We start from the raw sequence: 15,710 nt of genomic DNA on the forward strand, positions 1-15,710 counted from the left end.
CTAAAAACAAGTGTCAATAAAACCTGCTTGCTGAAAATATGGTGAATATTGGTGTTACTGTAGAGTTCTGCCTACCTGCATGAATAAAAATCGGAAGGGATGAAGGAATATGTTGGTTGGATTATAATGACAAGGTAAATAATACAAACATATGCGGTAATTATTCTTTATTTACCATCAAATTACGCACCTTACATCTATTATATTTAACTATAAAACTGGCTTATTAAATGAACATGATGGCATTCGCTACATCGTGTGATAGGTATAAACAAAATATCTATGCGTCTACTACGTCTATATAATAAAGGAATCAGTACTAATCATGACAATTAAACATGATTATAAGGTAATGTATTATTATATTTTATTGGTTAACTACGGGGTCGCGTTTCCTCTGCCCGATGGAACCGTATCGCTCGTGGTCATGGAAACGGGCCTTAGACGCCTCAAACATTAAAATTACGTACTTTATAATAAATTGTGAAATGGAAGAAAAGCAACACTCGGCATTTTTATTGTAGACACGCAAAAGTTTGAAGTATTTTCCGCAGAAAAACCATTTTTTCTAACAAGAAAATTCGTACGCGCAACTACAAGAAGCCAGTTAATTAAACCTACAGATTACTGTCACAATCGATGCGATCCTTTTCATGTAAAAATGACGTTCCTTACGCCGAATGTATCCCGCTTATCTAACATTAAAACTTGACTAGACGAAACATCGAACCGACGGCCGCTCGGAGAAAGCTAAGAGTGAACGCCATCGCACAATGTTTACCCAAAGCGATCTTTTCTTTGTAAATTTTATGAAAAATATACAAATTGCATTACTGTAACCTTAACTATAATTTAGCGGGGGATATATTTACAATCATTGTCGTACACTCTCGTATGTATAGTGAGAAATATTCATATTTCTACTATAGATAACTGTGACTTCATAATTTTGTAAGGAATTAAGCTTTCGGGCAGTTAGGAGGCGACATAACAAGTATAAGAATATTAGATATCGAGACATTCATAAACTATAATTATAGTACATTTATAAATCAGCTGTAGTGTTGCCTTACAAAGTTTTGTTGTAAATAAAATTATGCCAGTACATATAGAATTGTGACTATGTCTTTAAAATCTTATAAAACTAAAATTGCAGTCGAAAATGGGTAATTTATATAGTCTCTAAAATATGAATAAATGCAACAAATATACATAGAAACGTAAAGAAATAATGAAAAATAAGTCACTAACTGTTTTTCACTCGACATAAAATTCACAAACATGAATTTATGATTAAAGGGTATTTATATAACACAATGGTACTTCGGTAGATTAATTTTAAAAAGTTTCCTGCATGAACGTATACGCCCGTATTTTGAACGTGCACGCACGCTAAGTAATAAATTCACCATAACACTATTCATATTGCACTTAATTTCGTTAATGTTTCCTTACTTCATAAATATATTTTAGTAATTGGCCGAACGAAGTACCACTGTTGGTCCAAACATTTGACAAACTTTATAATAGTAAGCTGAATAGTGATATTTGTCAAACGTTTGAAGATATCATATGTTTATAACGTAAGTTGTGAGAAGGTAATCGAAGTATTTATAACTGTTCGCCTATTTACGAAATAAATGTATTCTTACTCATGCCAAAATCATTGGTAATCAAGTCAAGATATATGGCTTGTTATTTAGCCCGTTTTAGTTTATACATTTAGAGAAAAACTCGGTCCAATACATGCCTTGTTATGTTTAATTGACGGTCTCTACGCGTTAGTGCGTTAGGCCTTACAAAAATCAGTTTTTTCCACAATACATGAGGTCATTTTTAATCTCCTGGTAAATACGATTTCTAATACAATTCAACGTTATTTTATAATCACTTAATAATACGTTGCATGATTAATTTAATGTCGTAATACATAGATGTGTTGTATAATACGATTAAACTATACATATAGAAATCGATCAGACCTCACGACATCATAAGAACATTTAAAATTCCCATTTAATTATTTATATTCGTTTAAGAACCGACTTGTCCTGCGACTGGTTTTCTTGCAAACACTCTAGTATTAGGTTTCTTTGCGCTGGTAGATTGAGTTGCAGGCTTGCTCGGAGTAGACTTAGGTCTCAAACTAGGTATCTGAGAAACCCTAATACCGATCGATGTCTTCTGTTTAGGAGCTGAAGACACTTGTGCTTTCGGCTGTCCTTCGAAAGTGGAACTTCTAATCAATTTCGGAGGTTCAGTTTTATCCGCTTCTATCCATACTTTCTTCTCAGCTTTCGCCGGTAGCTTCTTCGCCTGTTCAACCTTTTTCCAAAGACTAGCGATTTTACTTTCAATATCTTTCGAGTTTGTTTTCGACGATTGTATTGAGTTAACACTCGAAGTGCTGCCTTGTCGAGAGCTCCGTGACGCTATGGTGATGGTCTTTCCACTTTCGTTGCTCTGCAAACTGTGGTTAGAAGGTGAATTCTTCATCATTGGTTCAGATTTCTTAGCTACTCGAGCTGTAGTAGGTTTAGCTTGACTTGAGCTCGTCTTAGCTGTCGGCGGTCTGCTTCGATTGAACTGAGGCAGTCTCGACGGCGACGTGTTAGTTTTAGCCGGTGGTGCAGTTTTCGCTAGCCTTGGAACTGAAGTCTTTTTGTCAGGAACTGGCAAGTCTTTCGCCGGAACCGAACTTTCTTCCTTCGTGAATGTTCCTTGACGCACCAGAGGGAGGGGTTTCGTGGCAACAGGGGGAATACTAATAGGCTTTTGTTGCACTTTAGTGGGAGATTTCGGAAGAGATTTCTTAGGGGAAGTGTTTGCGCTCTGAGTCTTCGAAACAGGAGGTTTAGTTTTGGCACTTGTGTGAGCTTTGACTGGGTTCGAAGTCTTAACTGGAGCGCTTTTAGGGGCGGTCTTAGTTTGAGGAGCTGCTGGCTTCTTAGCGGGGGGAACGCTGCGTCTGTACGGAGATACGTACATTGCCTTCTTCCTTCCACGTATAGCTTTGGGAGCGTCTTGCTCCTTGTCAATGGATTCATTAGAATCTAAACTTTCGTCACGTCTCGCCGGTTTGATGATCTTGGGTTTAGGACGAGGAGTTTCTGTGTCAGACTCCGAATGTGCCTTATCTTCGGAATTGCTGTCTCCTTCGTAGCTCGCGAAGTCACTGCTACTAGGATTCTGGTTTTTATCACTCTGCATTTGCAAAGTACGTTTATAGGAGGCTGTCATTTCTATATTTTTTAAGTTGTTGACTACACACATATCTACGGCGGCCGGACTTTCAATCACAGGTAAATAGTTCCTGAAGCTTTTTGTATAAGTTTGCATTTGTGTTGAGTTTAGTTCGAAATCATCTTCGTTGTGACCACTGTCTGCATCACGCGAGAATACATCGTCGTCCTGCCTGTCATCATGTATTTGTTGATGATTGAGCTCATTGGACGAAAGGCTGTCATACCCGGTCGTAGTTTCTACATTCTCGAAATTAGCATCTTTAGTCACGAACGTAGGTGAAGGAGGGATATCTTCGCTCAAAGTCCTCGTTCTAAAACGTTCAGCATCTTCTAGTCTTTTCTGTTTCATGGTCTTTTTAGCTGCCAATCGTTGTTTTAACGTTTCGATGTGGGGGTCGACGACCTTTTGCGGTTCTTGTGGAAGTATCGTGTGGATGTCTACAGTCTGTGTTTGGTACCTAGCTCTGTCCTCTAACCTCCTTTGTTTCGCACTCACTTTCCTTCTAGACTTTATTTCAGAGGTCGCTGTGACGTATTCATCAGATCGATCACTCTCAGATTTCGTCCATGTTACAAATTCCTCCTCAACTTCTAACACAACATCACTTTCTGCTACCGTATCCGTAATAGTATAAGTTTGGTATCGGTCCTTAGATACGTGTCTCTTTTCTTTAGGAGTCAAATACTTCGGATCTCTCTGTCTTTTAGGAGTAGACTCCACACTACTTATGTCAGACGGTAAAGGTGTACAATTCTCAGACCCTGAAGGTATATCGGTCACTATGTTCAAAGTGTTCGAAGTGCAATCGTCGTAGAGTTGCTGAGCGGTCACTTGCTCGACTTCAGTCGTTGATTCAGCTATTTCATCGAACAAAGACGGCGGATTCACTTTGTCCAAGTCGTGGAAGACGTTGGTAAATGTACTGCACAAAGGAAAATCTTGTACAGGTTGCTTGAAATCGAATACTATGGGAGTTCGTTCCCTAGTTTCGGCAACTTCAGACACGATGCTAGAGACAGATATCATACTACTCTCCATGTCAATATTGTCCATTTCTGAAGGAGGCTTCACGTTGTCTAAGAAACTTACTGGGTTGCTATCCAAATGTTCCGTACTGCCTTGATGCATAGAGTTACTGAGAGCACGTTTCACCATCAACGCAACAGGAAGAGACTTCTTTCGACTTTTTTGTGATTTCTTCGACACTTGATCTTTTGAAGACTCGTCCCAATGTCCTGACGCACTTAACGATAGTAGACTACCAAGGTTTGAAGGTGGTTTAACATGGTCCAAGTCCAAAGAGGTCAATGACGTCACGCTAGCTTCCATGCCGTAATGCGAGCTCTTCAACTGAGCCGCTAATCTAGCCGCTTCTTTCTCTATAGCAGCTGATATTATAGAATCAAATTTATGTTCACTGTCGTCCACTAGGGAAGTGAAACTTGGTTCTGGGACACTATCCAACATGATGTTTCTATCACTGTCGAGAACACTGTCTTCTATAGTCGGCATATGTGGAGAATGTTCACCATCTAATTTGTTAGTTAAGTCTGGCCTCGAGAACGACATGTTAGGCGCCTCGCTCTTTTCAAGTAAGTCTGGTAACGTCATGCCCATTTCCACCACTTCGCTTCTGATTGAAGAGACCATATGCACTGAGCCACTGATCGTAGGGAACGTGATATCATCAGGACACGTATTGTCGTTCCACGTGTCCGCGTCTTTCTTAGATATTTCTTCCAGATTATGTTCGTCTGGTTTGGTGTACTTGATGTCGGTCCATTCAAGTTTGTTCTTAGATTTGGTGAGCGTTCCCGTGTCGATAGGCGGATGCGGAGACTCCCCGTCGCTCCAGGAACCGTCGAGCACGTCCGCGTAGGACTCGTTGGAGCGGTTAAGTTCGTCCCGGGGCTCGGAGTCGAGCGTGGTGTTGGCCGACATCGGCGCCAGGCACTCGTTGGAGCGCGTCAATGTCGTCGAGTCCAAGGGCGAAGACGTTTCGCGGGGCTCCGGCGGCTCGTCGGACGACTTGATGCGCTCGCTGGGCGCGGGGCTTGGGTCTCGGGCGGGGTGCGGGGCGGGCGGGGCGGCGGGCGCGGGGCCCGGCGCGCCAGTGGCGGTAGGCGGGGGCGGGCCCCCCGCGCGCGGGTCAGAGCCAGGCGTGTGGCGGCGCGTGTCCCCGCCGGCGGGCCCGCGCCCCGCTGGCGGCGCCGGCACGTTTTTTGTCCGCCGCCGGGCGCCCCGCGCTATCACCTCCTCCAGCAGGGCCCGCGCGCGCCCGCAGCGGGCCAGCGCTCCCCCCGAGTTACCCGAGTTGTTCCTCCGCCGGGACTCCAGTCTGTCGTCGGATCGCGGCCGTCGCCTCACTCTCGACATGCCGATCCTCACCGACCTCTCGAAGACTTCTCTATCGGTGGATCCGAAGGATTCATTGCTGAGGGACGACAGAGAGCTGCTCCTCTCTAACGCTCGCGGTGACAGAGTGGAGCGTGACGCCCTGGCTCCGTCGGCCGACCGTCGTCGCCGGGACCGGCCGGTTCTTCCGTGAGACACCTCCTCTATCTCCCTGGACCTAATAGGAGCTCGGTCGAGGGAGCGCGGTACTCGATGTTGTCTGGCCGGTTCGCCGGCGCGTTCGGCCGACTGCGCCCGTATCCTGTCGTCGAGGGTACTTCGACGAGGGACGATGGAGAGACCGGCCTTGACGGTTTCCTCGAAGATCTCTCTGTCCGTGGAGCCGAAGGAGTCCAGACTCAATGATGAGAGCGAGTCGTTTCGAGCTAGATTCGCAGCCGCCGCTGGTTTCGGTCGCTCACGGACTTGAGACTTGACCGGTAGACGGCTTTCGTACTTTCGACCTGTTGATGAAAATATACGTTTTTTAAATGATCACAATCGCAACCTTGTGCAGGTAAACTGTGAATAATTGCCGACAATTTCATATTATGTGATAACAATATATTATCAGAAGCAATCTATATCAATGTCAAGATAATTTTCGGTGACATGCATTGTTTCTGCGAATTATGCGTAGGAGTATTTCATCACACTAGTTGCAATACAATTTAATTAGGAAACGCACAACGCGTCAAGAGTGTTCACAGTAGTGTTTTTTTTTAATTCAAACTGGTATTCACACTTATATTATTAATGCGAAAGTCCAAATGACTTTATGGTTATATGACTCAACATGTAGGTTCGGATGACATTATACAGGGTGTGAAACGATGATGGGTCATGCAGGTAAACTGTTCCAAACAAGTATTAGTACATACCGTCTGCCTGTACATCATCGAGTGGCGGCGGTCGTGGCGGGGCGGCGCGCTGCGACAGCTTGGGCGGCAGCGGCGGCGGAGCACCGCGCTCCGAGCTCGGGCTGCGACTACAGATACACAATATATCACTTATATTATTGTATAACAAAGAAATTTCAATTGTTCGCTAAAAATGTTCTAAAATGTACAAATAGTTGCACATTTCATTTAAATGATTCCCGAACTATTAGATACTACCTAATTTCCTGCAGATGTAGTACTAAAGTTCTGCACTTCAAAATTTTTTACCTTATAATTTATGACATGTTTGAATGACTATTTATGAAATTATGTTTTTTACACAAAAATAAAAAAGAGAATAAAATAAATGAAAGCAAGGCAAGTCGAGGTTAATTTATGTACTCGATAGTTAAGTGTAGTGATCGCGACGCAAGATTCACACTAAATGAAGTATTGTCTAGTAAGAACAATTATATAAAAAGGGTATTGTTAGCTTACCTATCACGCACATTCCTCGCGAACTCGTGCGACATGCGGACCGTCTCCGTTGATGACCGCAAGTATGGTGGTAAGGATCGCTGTAAAGATGAAATTATAAGAATCTATCAAAAACCATTTGCTTAGAGATCCAAGCATTTGCTAAAGAGTAAGCCGTGAATACTTACGTATACATCGTCTCTATATGGGTTGATTGATGATACATCTGAAGGTGGCCCTTTGTTCTTGACAACCTGACAACGAAATAATTACATAAGTACATATAATTGTATTTTAATCGAAGAAGAACCGCTATTACGCACTAGCGATTAACTGCGGGAGTGGCTAGCCGCGCGATTACAGTTTCATATGCAACTGGCTAGTGCGTAAACTGCCTAATACAGCGTTATACGATTCCGTTTAATAGTTTTTTAAAGTTTTGTAACATGCGAAAAAGTGATCATAATTTATTAGGGATTTTCCATCGGACTGTGTAGTAGTGCCTGGGAGAGAACTCTCAATAATAACTGTACTTATATCAAAATGAGTTAAAAGTCAAAATATTATATTAATTTCTAGAAATTGAAATCTTTCTTACCTTAGCAATCCCCTTCTGTATACACTCCTCGAGCAGATCACCCGCATCACTCAGATTGGAGCTGTCCGACGTGTCATGTGCATCTTGCGCATGTGTCGCGTGTGTAGCGTGTGTAGCGTGGGTGGCGTGTGCGGGCGCCGAGTCGATGGACAGCGCGGACAGGTTGGAGTTGCTGCCCGCCTTCGACAGGATCGCCGGCGTGTCCTCTGTGAAGTACACCTTGCAGACTTCGCCGGGAGTTTGGGTACCTGTTAGCAAAATTTTGTTGGAGTTTCTCAAATATTGTTATAAGTTTTTGTTTCAGTCGGGAAGTTCTAAATAGCCTCAAATTACTATCATTATTGTAAAGTTTTTATTAGTTAAAGGCCTTGCCAACGAAACAGGTAATAGAGAAAAGGAAAACGCAGATGTAATTTGGTTACACCTCAGCTTATACATTGAAATTTAATAGGCGTGAAGCTATATCTGCGGTCATCTCAAAATATTGAGAAAAATACTTACGGACCGTAAAGGGTTATTCCAAATTCAACATAACAGGATTTCATTCTGATAAAGTATCTAGGATATAAACTAATTAAAATTGGTTCAGTAGTTTCCGCGTTAATAAGTAACAAACATGCACACATCTGTACAAACTATTGCACTTACAAACGTAAGAGTAGGGGTAGGACTGAAAGTGGTTACCTTTCAATGGTTCAACAGGTGCAGTACTCCTGGAGGGTAACGGCTGAACACGTTCAGTGATCCTGTTCTCTTGCAGCAGCTCTTCAGACGGAGCGCCCGGTGATTCCGTGCCCACTTCCTGGTCTGACGACTTTGGTAGCTGTTTTAGTGATTGCTAGAAGAAAAGATTATATGTAAGTCATATTTCAATAAAGCTTCAAACTTTTCAATCGTCTTTCTTTGAAAAGACTAACGAGTTAGAAATTTATGTCTGTTAAGTATGAAAGGTAAAATAGAACCTTTAGGAGGAGAACATTTAAGTCTAGAGAGGACAATATTTGACGAAACAGTAGATATTAACGATATGTATTTAATTCATAATAAGTTTTTTCTATTAATCCATACAGATTAAGCCAGTAAAGTAGACGTTTTTAGCATACAGTCGACACAAAAACTTGGTCATTGTTTCAGACTAAAGCAACTAGTATATAGTGTAATATAGTGGTAAAAAAGTGTATTATACCTTGGGTAACTTGGGCTCATCATCAATGGTAAGACTGCTGAGACTGGTGGCGGTGGAGAACTGCGCTGGCGTGTGCTCCACCATGAACCGGGACACGCGCTCCTCGAACACTGAACCTTCGCATACTGGCTCTGAAATACAAATAAAAATTATGTATTGATACATGTGATAAGTTAATTTAATGTTTTGATATTAAGATGGATAAGTAAGTGTTATTAGTACCCGTCGAGAGGTAAATTTAGTTTCTGCAATAATATTTGGTTATCCACATTATCTACAATAAACTTTCTTAAATGGAACTATAAATATATAAACACTTGGTTTATGTACATATATCACGTCATAAAGATTGTCGGTTTGACTATTATTACGTGGACTGGACATACAGTTTTTTTACTTAGGTACAAGGACCAAAGCACTGACACTAAGATATTAATGTTATCCAATTTATTCGAAGCATAAAACAAATTAATTTTACCTTGAATAAAATCCTACGATTCTCTAGTGTTTAAGGTACTAATCAAGCACTGCACTTTATTTAGTTCATTAATAAGTGTTTACCTTGTGGTGGAGTCGACATGGCGGTGAGTAGTTCCTGCGCGGGCGCCGCTCTGGTGCGAGGTGATAGCGGCACGCTCGCGCCCGGCGAGTCCGGGATCTCGCTCGGAGATATACAGCCTGATGTTAGACGACTGCGAAGAAACATTTCAAAAGATTGAAAAAACGTACAGTGGTCTATGAGTTATAAATAAAATAAATGGCTCTTCAGGTTACTGGTATTGGCAGCTGGAAGTTAGTGGTAGATTCAGTAATTGTAACGACTATCATAAGTGTAAATATTTGACCTAAATGAATAAAGATTTCATTAGACAATTTTATCAGCAGCCACAAAAATGCCTGTCAAACTACCTTTAAATAAAAATTACCTATAAAACTTTTAAGCCGTGACAATACATTATTTGGTATTTACTCTCACCTGACTTCCGACAGCACGGATCCCTGGTCATCTTGCTGCGAGCACTCAGGCAGGGACCCCAGCGAGCTGGACCGGGAGAACATGAGGGGCGTGTCCTCCACGAAGCGCTGCGACGGGGGCGAAGCCCTGCCCGATGCTGCCTCCGAGCCCGGCCCCGTGCACACTGACACTGGCTCCGTCGCGAACGTTACTGCTTTGGAACCTAAGAAAAAAAATAGTATAATGTCTTTTTATTGAGAGTCTTGATAATTTCGTGGGATTTTTGTGACTGGGTATCGATTTCTTTCTTGTTTCGTTTTTAAACATACACACGGCTCTAGGGTTACCTTTAAAATTTATTTTCACACGGTACCATGTTTGAATGATCTTTATCATACTTAAAATTATGCCTAAAATTGTTAATTCTGTATGTTGACCCATTATGATGATAAATTCATGATTTGAACAAGAAACTACAAGCGATAGTAGGTTCCATTTGACAGATTTGTGAAGACATGAGTTAAAGTTGGGGGAAAGAGTAATAGAATAGAGAAGTAACAGGCGTACCTTCTTTGTCCTTAGCAGAGCTGCTGGTATTGACCTCCGGAGGGCTAGGCTCCACGTTAATAGTCGCCATAGCGTTCCTCTTCGCCAGACTGTCCTCCTCAGTCGGCTCGCCAAGACTGCTCAGTGAACTAACCCTCGAGAAGTACCCGGGAGTACCCTCATCACAATAGTTCACCGGCTTCTCTGGACTTATCATTCCTGAGCTGAACTTCGTGTCGAATACTCCTCGCTTTTCCGGTACTGGTTCAGTTATTGAAGCGTTTTGTGGAGTGGAAGCCGCTCTGTCGTTGTCGTGCCGCGGAGGGTCCTCGATGGAGCACGTGTCCTTCTCGTCTGAATGCGTCATCGCTTCAGGGTTCGGTTTGACGGTCGCCGGCGCTTTCTTACTGTCTTTACCAATCACCCGAAGATCAGACATTGATGTTGCTGTAGAGAAGATTGCAGGGGTCTCGTAGGGCGTGCCTTCCGTGGCGAAGTGTTTAATTGTATCTTCATGTACTGAAGGCCCTGGCGGCTCAGACATGTCGGATCCAGTCTCTGATTGATGCTCAGCGTATCGAAGAGAGTAGTCCGTCGGCTGGTCCAAATCTGTCTCTTGATAATCACCATATGTTGCGTTTTCCTTCTTTGAGTATTTCTTGGTGTCAGCTTTAGGTTTCTCTACCTCAGGCTCGCTCGCTTTAGTCTCCGAGTACTTCCTGCTGAAGTCAATCGGTTGGTCACAAGAATCCTGGTCGACGTCAAAACCAGATTCTGTATAGTTCGTTCTCAATTCTGTGGAACTTCTCGGAGGCGGGATCGGCGGCTGAGTAGGATACCTGAGAGTATACGAGCTGTCCTTGTTTTGTTTGGAAGATTTGAAGGATTCGCCAGCTGCTTCACTCTTCATTAGATCTTTGTTCCTGGGTGTAGGGACCGGAACTTTCCCAGTGCGCATGACTCGTTCAAATACGGAGTCAGAGTGGGTACTTGTAACCGAGTCCTTACTCTCAGACCTGTTGACGTTACCAGCGCTGCCCGTGTTCGATCGAGACACCAGAGCACCCTTAAGCAGAGTATTGCTGCAGCTCAAGTAGCTAGCCAGATGTGCGCTATGACTTAACGATATTTGAGAGGTCAGAGTCCCCATCAGCGGTGAACTGGACGTCATTCTATGCCGCTCCAAGTTCATGGCGATTTGTCTCTCAGTCGCCGTGAACAAGTTCTTCTCTTCTCTATTGCTGGTGGTCGGAGACGTTGCTGGTTCGATGTTGTCGCAAGTTTCAGCCAAGTTCTGGTCCAGTTCTTGCTCCAAGGCCTTTTGTTTCCTCGCTCCCAAGGTCGGCAAAGCTGGTAAGTTCATATTCCTGGCTGTCGTGTCTAGAGAGATTATGTGCGTTTTGCCTGGCTTAGAATTGAGCAAATTCTTCAGGGCTGCACTGGAGCCCATTGCTATCATTTTGTGCTTAGAGTGGATGAGGCTTCTAAGCATCGGGACTGCGCCGTGGTCCCACAAAAACTGTTGGTCTTGCGGACACCTCGCGGACAGATTCCAGAGCGTTCCACAAGAGTTACTCACGACCGTTAGACTCGGAGACTTGAGGTGCTGCAGTAAGACACTCAAACAATTTCTCTCACGGAGAATTTGTCTGTAATCTTCCCGAACGGCGATGTGACTCGACACGTTCCTCATGATTCCACCTGCGTTCTCCACTATGGCTAGCGTTTTCGTCGGTGAGTTGTAACTGAGCATGTCTACAAGAAAGCCTAAGGCTCCCTCAACGGAACATAGAGCTACTTTGTTCATTGAGCAGTGAGCTGTTAGGTTCCAGAGGGCCGATAGGACAGACTTGAGAGTCGCTTCCTTCTGACAGGTCATCGCGGCTTTGGTCAAACCTTTAACGGCGCCTACTTCTCTCAAAACTTGCTTGCTATTTGTGTCAGCTCTCCAAGATAGATTTCTAAGTACTGCCGCCGTTACCTATAAAGATAAATGTTTTATTAGGAAAATAAGCAGACATTAACATAAGTCAATAAGCAAAGTGCGTTTATTTAGGACTCTATCTACCTCAAATTCTGTTTCTTGTTTATTTATTTTACGAAAACCAATTGAGGGTTTTCTATTGAAAAACTGTATATATTATAAACTAAGAGTTCTAAGAAACTTTACAATTTAAAATTGTACGACCTACTTTCCGAATCAGGTAATGTTAAAAATAATGTTGGCTCACCTGTCGCATATCGTCGTTAGGTGATTCCAACTGTTCAACTAGAGCTAACATGAAGTCCTTGAAGGAGCACAGAAGAGACTTGTTGTTTCCATCTCCGAAGGTTAAGTTGGTGAGCGTCATTCCCGCGTATTTCCTCATCGTCAAGCACGTGTTGTCATCAGTTCTGCTCCCATGCGCCGCCTGGTCACCACTCACTAAGGCAGCCAGTGCCTGCAACCCTCCCAGTTGACACACAACATGCCTGTGCTCCTCGTCAAAGGACAGTTTCATCAGAGCGGCCACACTCTGACTCGGATGCTTAGTAGCATCGTCTTCGATAACTTCCTTCCCCTCCTTCCTCATTTCTACGAGATCTTCTAATATGTAGCAGTATTCTCTAACTTGTTCTAACAACCTCCAGACTCTCGCTTCCCTCCTGCCTGCTTTGTCGTCGGTCTGCGTGTGGATTATGTTACGCAACGCCTTCGCAGCACGATCTCGAGTTTCTCTCGGAACCTTTGAATGTATTAGCTGTACTAGTAACGGAATACAACCGGCCTGCCTCATAGCTATACAGCTTTCGACGGATCGACTCATTTCCAGTAGAGGTCCACTCAAGTCGGCATTGTTTTCTGGTGATAAACTGAGGAGTGATATCAATGAGCAGACGCACTCCATTTTATTTTCGAGATTCGACGAAGGTCTGGGTCCTTCTGCGGAGCCATTGCTGGAGAAACTGCGAACGCTGGCGGAGTCATGACCTGTCCAGACGTCGCGTTCTCCTGGCCAGGTCCCTCGGTATAGTTGGGAAGCCCTTTTATCTCGTTCACTAGATCTAGCCGCACTCTCTAACCCATAATGTAAAGTGCTTCGGTAACTGGTTCTATGCGGCCGATCTTCCGGTGTGGAGTAAGTAGAAGACGGGGTTCTTTGTGGTTTCTTGGGTAGGGCTCCGGCTTTCTTTTGTGCTTGATTATCGTCGCCATCAACATCGTCGTCTAAGAAATTCGGGTTTGTGATATCGCTGCGCTCATCGAATTCGTCCGGTGACGGCGAGTGGTCCAGGAAGTGCGGCTTGGGAATTCGACATTCGATGTTTGATTTGGACGGCGGTTGGTAGTCTTCGTCAAGAAAATGTGGCCGGCGTGGGAGGGGGTCGGGCTCTAGGGTCTCTAGCTCAAGGGTTAGATCTCGCGATCGCGCCTTGTCTGAAGACTTTGGGGGAATGTGTTTGGGGACTATCTTGGGTTTGGTGTCTTTTGGGTCGGGTAAGCGGCGCGAATCGGGAGAAAGAGGGGAAGACGCATCTAGAGGCCCGCGAGGAGGCTCGCTTGAAGTAGAGGGGGTGCAGTCTTCACTTGCCGAGGGTCCGGAGTCAGTTAACGGTGAATTAGAGGAGTCCATGCTGCTCCAGGGATCTACCATAACTTCGTTCTCCAACTGCAACAAAACGAAAGAAAGCAATTTAAATATTGTGCCTTTAAAGGGTAAATGAGTCAAGGTTGAGGACTTCAGGTGGCGTGAGGTAATCAGCTTGAGACGAATGCCCGAAATCACTTGAACATTACTCGTATGGTCAAGGCCAGTCGGTCGTAGCGTAACCGTCGAGTGCGTAAGGTTGTGTTTATTTGTGGCCACGTTAAAATACCGGTTGGTCGGCTACGAAAAAAGCACGCGCGCATGCGCGGGGCCGTACCATGCGTGCAATATCCTTAATTACGCGAGAAACTAGCTGGGGAGCGACATTGTAGTCGTATTAATAAAACGTTACAGTTAACTACATTAGCAGTCTACATGACGAGGTGTAACGGCATTTGAATGCGTAATGCGATTCTATAATGCCGAGATAACGGAAAATGAATCATTGTGTTGGAAAGAGAGATGCATTCGTATCGCCTTGACAACTTGATGTATATGATCAGTGATGTTGCCTAAAGATAAGTCATAATTAAGCTGGTCAAATATGGTGGCTAGCTTTGTTTGTATAACGACCACCCGTATGTGGCTTATGCGTGCGACATTACAATGAGTCATGATACAATGTGTTAGTGTTACGAAGGCTTACGTCACTCGGTCCTATTAATTCCCTTAAGATCGTTTGAAGAATGAAATGTGAGATGTGAATGTTTAAACGTATGACGGAATCAGGTCAGACTAAATGGGAAGTTGAGCAAGTACTGTATCAATTTATTACGAGCAATTTAGTTATTGCAATGTTATTTATTGCGGTGATCGGACGAAATAATTAGGGGTTGTTGTACCTTTACTTGATTGAAGGAAGTTTATAATAAAAACGAATTTGTTGAAGACATTTCGGGACTGATTTATTAAATCATTATCGTTTATAATAAAGTCGTAATATATTAAACTTGCGTGTGTATTTGTCGCTGTAAATTTTGACCAACCGAAAAGCACCACTCAAATAATATTTTTAAAAATTTCCATCGTAATAGTGTGTCTTAATTAAGTATTCACCCCTCAAAACGAGCGAGTCGGTAGAATATCAAGTATCGCGGTCGAATCAATCATTGTTTCATAATTCATCGTATCAAGTTACTGAGAAGTGCCCGTGGTGGCGCTAGTGTGACGGCGGGTATTAATACTTATATCACTTACATATGTGTAATACATTAGTATTTATTACACCATACACATATGGTGTAATAGAGCGGTGATAAATGTACTAATTACACTGTAGATAGGACCAAGAGTATTACATGCCTCATATACAGAACTCATACTTTTTTGTACAGTAATTTTATAATACGAAATAATTTTAATTTTTGTACACTAGACGTAATTTCCGTATCCGGATTTAATTAATGAATTAAATATAGAAATAAAGGAGATAAAATGTTTTATACCCAAAAATGAAAGTGCCCAATTATATTCAAAACAACTTCCTCGGTATTTTGTACAGCGTTAACATAACTGCGATTGAAGATTTAATTACTTAGCTTTTTAAAACATACTTTTTTGAAATTTAATTTCAACAAACTGCTACTAAATAGCCTCATAGCTATGAAATTCATTAGTTTAGTAACCCAAATAAGTTTTGATTGAACTAAATAACTTAAATCGGTAAAACGCTACCCATCTCTCTAGTCTCTAAGCATTAAGCTCTCCCATAAACAAGAAAAACGTACACACATAATTCAAATTGGACATTAATAAGCAATATCATTATTATAACCATAGCATAAGCTCTGCTTAGTTT

At 42.9% G+C, this 15,710-nt stretch overlaps 1 protein-coding gene across 6 annotated transcripts in view; it reads right to left on the minus strand.

Annotated features, from left to right (window-relative positions):
* Nucleotides 1-152: 152 nt before the first annotated feature.
* The window catches only part of LOC142976396 (uncharacterized), an 83,827-nt gene continuing 68,269 nt past the window's right edge, over nucleotides 153-15,710 (minus strand). For all 6 annotated transcript variants that reach the window (XM_076119725.1, XM_076119722.1, XM_076119726.1 and 3 more), the window contains 11 exons: nucleotides 12,515-13,933; nucleotides 10,305-12,264; nucleotides 9,759-9,960; nucleotides 9,344-9,474; nucleotides 8,783-8,913; nucleotides 8,281-8,434; nucleotides 7,597-7,844; nucleotides 7,187-7,252; nucleotides 7,020-7,099; nucleotides 6,522-6,628; nucleotides 153-6,104 (listed from right to left, as the gene is read on the minus strand). In XM_076119725.1, coding sequence (XP_075975840.1) covers nucleotides 2,035-6,104; nucleotides 6,522-6,628; nucleotides 7,020-7,099; nucleotides 7,187-7,252; nucleotides 7,597-7,844; nucleotides 8,281-8,434; nucleotides 8,783-8,913; nucleotides 9,344-9,474; nucleotides 9,759-9,960; nucleotides 10,305-12,264; nucleotides 12,515-13,918 — 8,553 coding nt within the window. In that variant the 5' untranslated portion in view covers nucleotides 13,919-13,933 and the 3' untranslated portion in view covers nucleotides 153-2,034. The remainder of the gene's footprint in view (nucleotides 6,105-6,521; nucleotides 6,629-7,019; nucleotides 7,100-7,186; nucleotides 7,253-7,596; nucleotides 7,845-8,280; nucleotides 8,435-8,782; nucleotides 8,914-9,343; nucleotides 9,475-9,758; nucleotides 9,961-10,304; nucleotides 12,265-12,514; nucleotides 13,934-15,710) is intronic.

Source organism: Anticarsia gemmatalis, chromosome 11 (genome assembly GCF_050436995.1).
Source record: "Anticarsia gemmatalis isolate Benzon Research Colony breed Stoneville strain chromosome 11, ilAntGemm2 primary, whole genome shotgun sequence".
In the NCBI taxonomy this organism is placed as follows: domain Eukaryota; kingdom Metazoa; phylum Arthropoda; class Insecta; order Lepidoptera; family Erebidae; genus Anticarsia; species Anticarsia gemmatalis.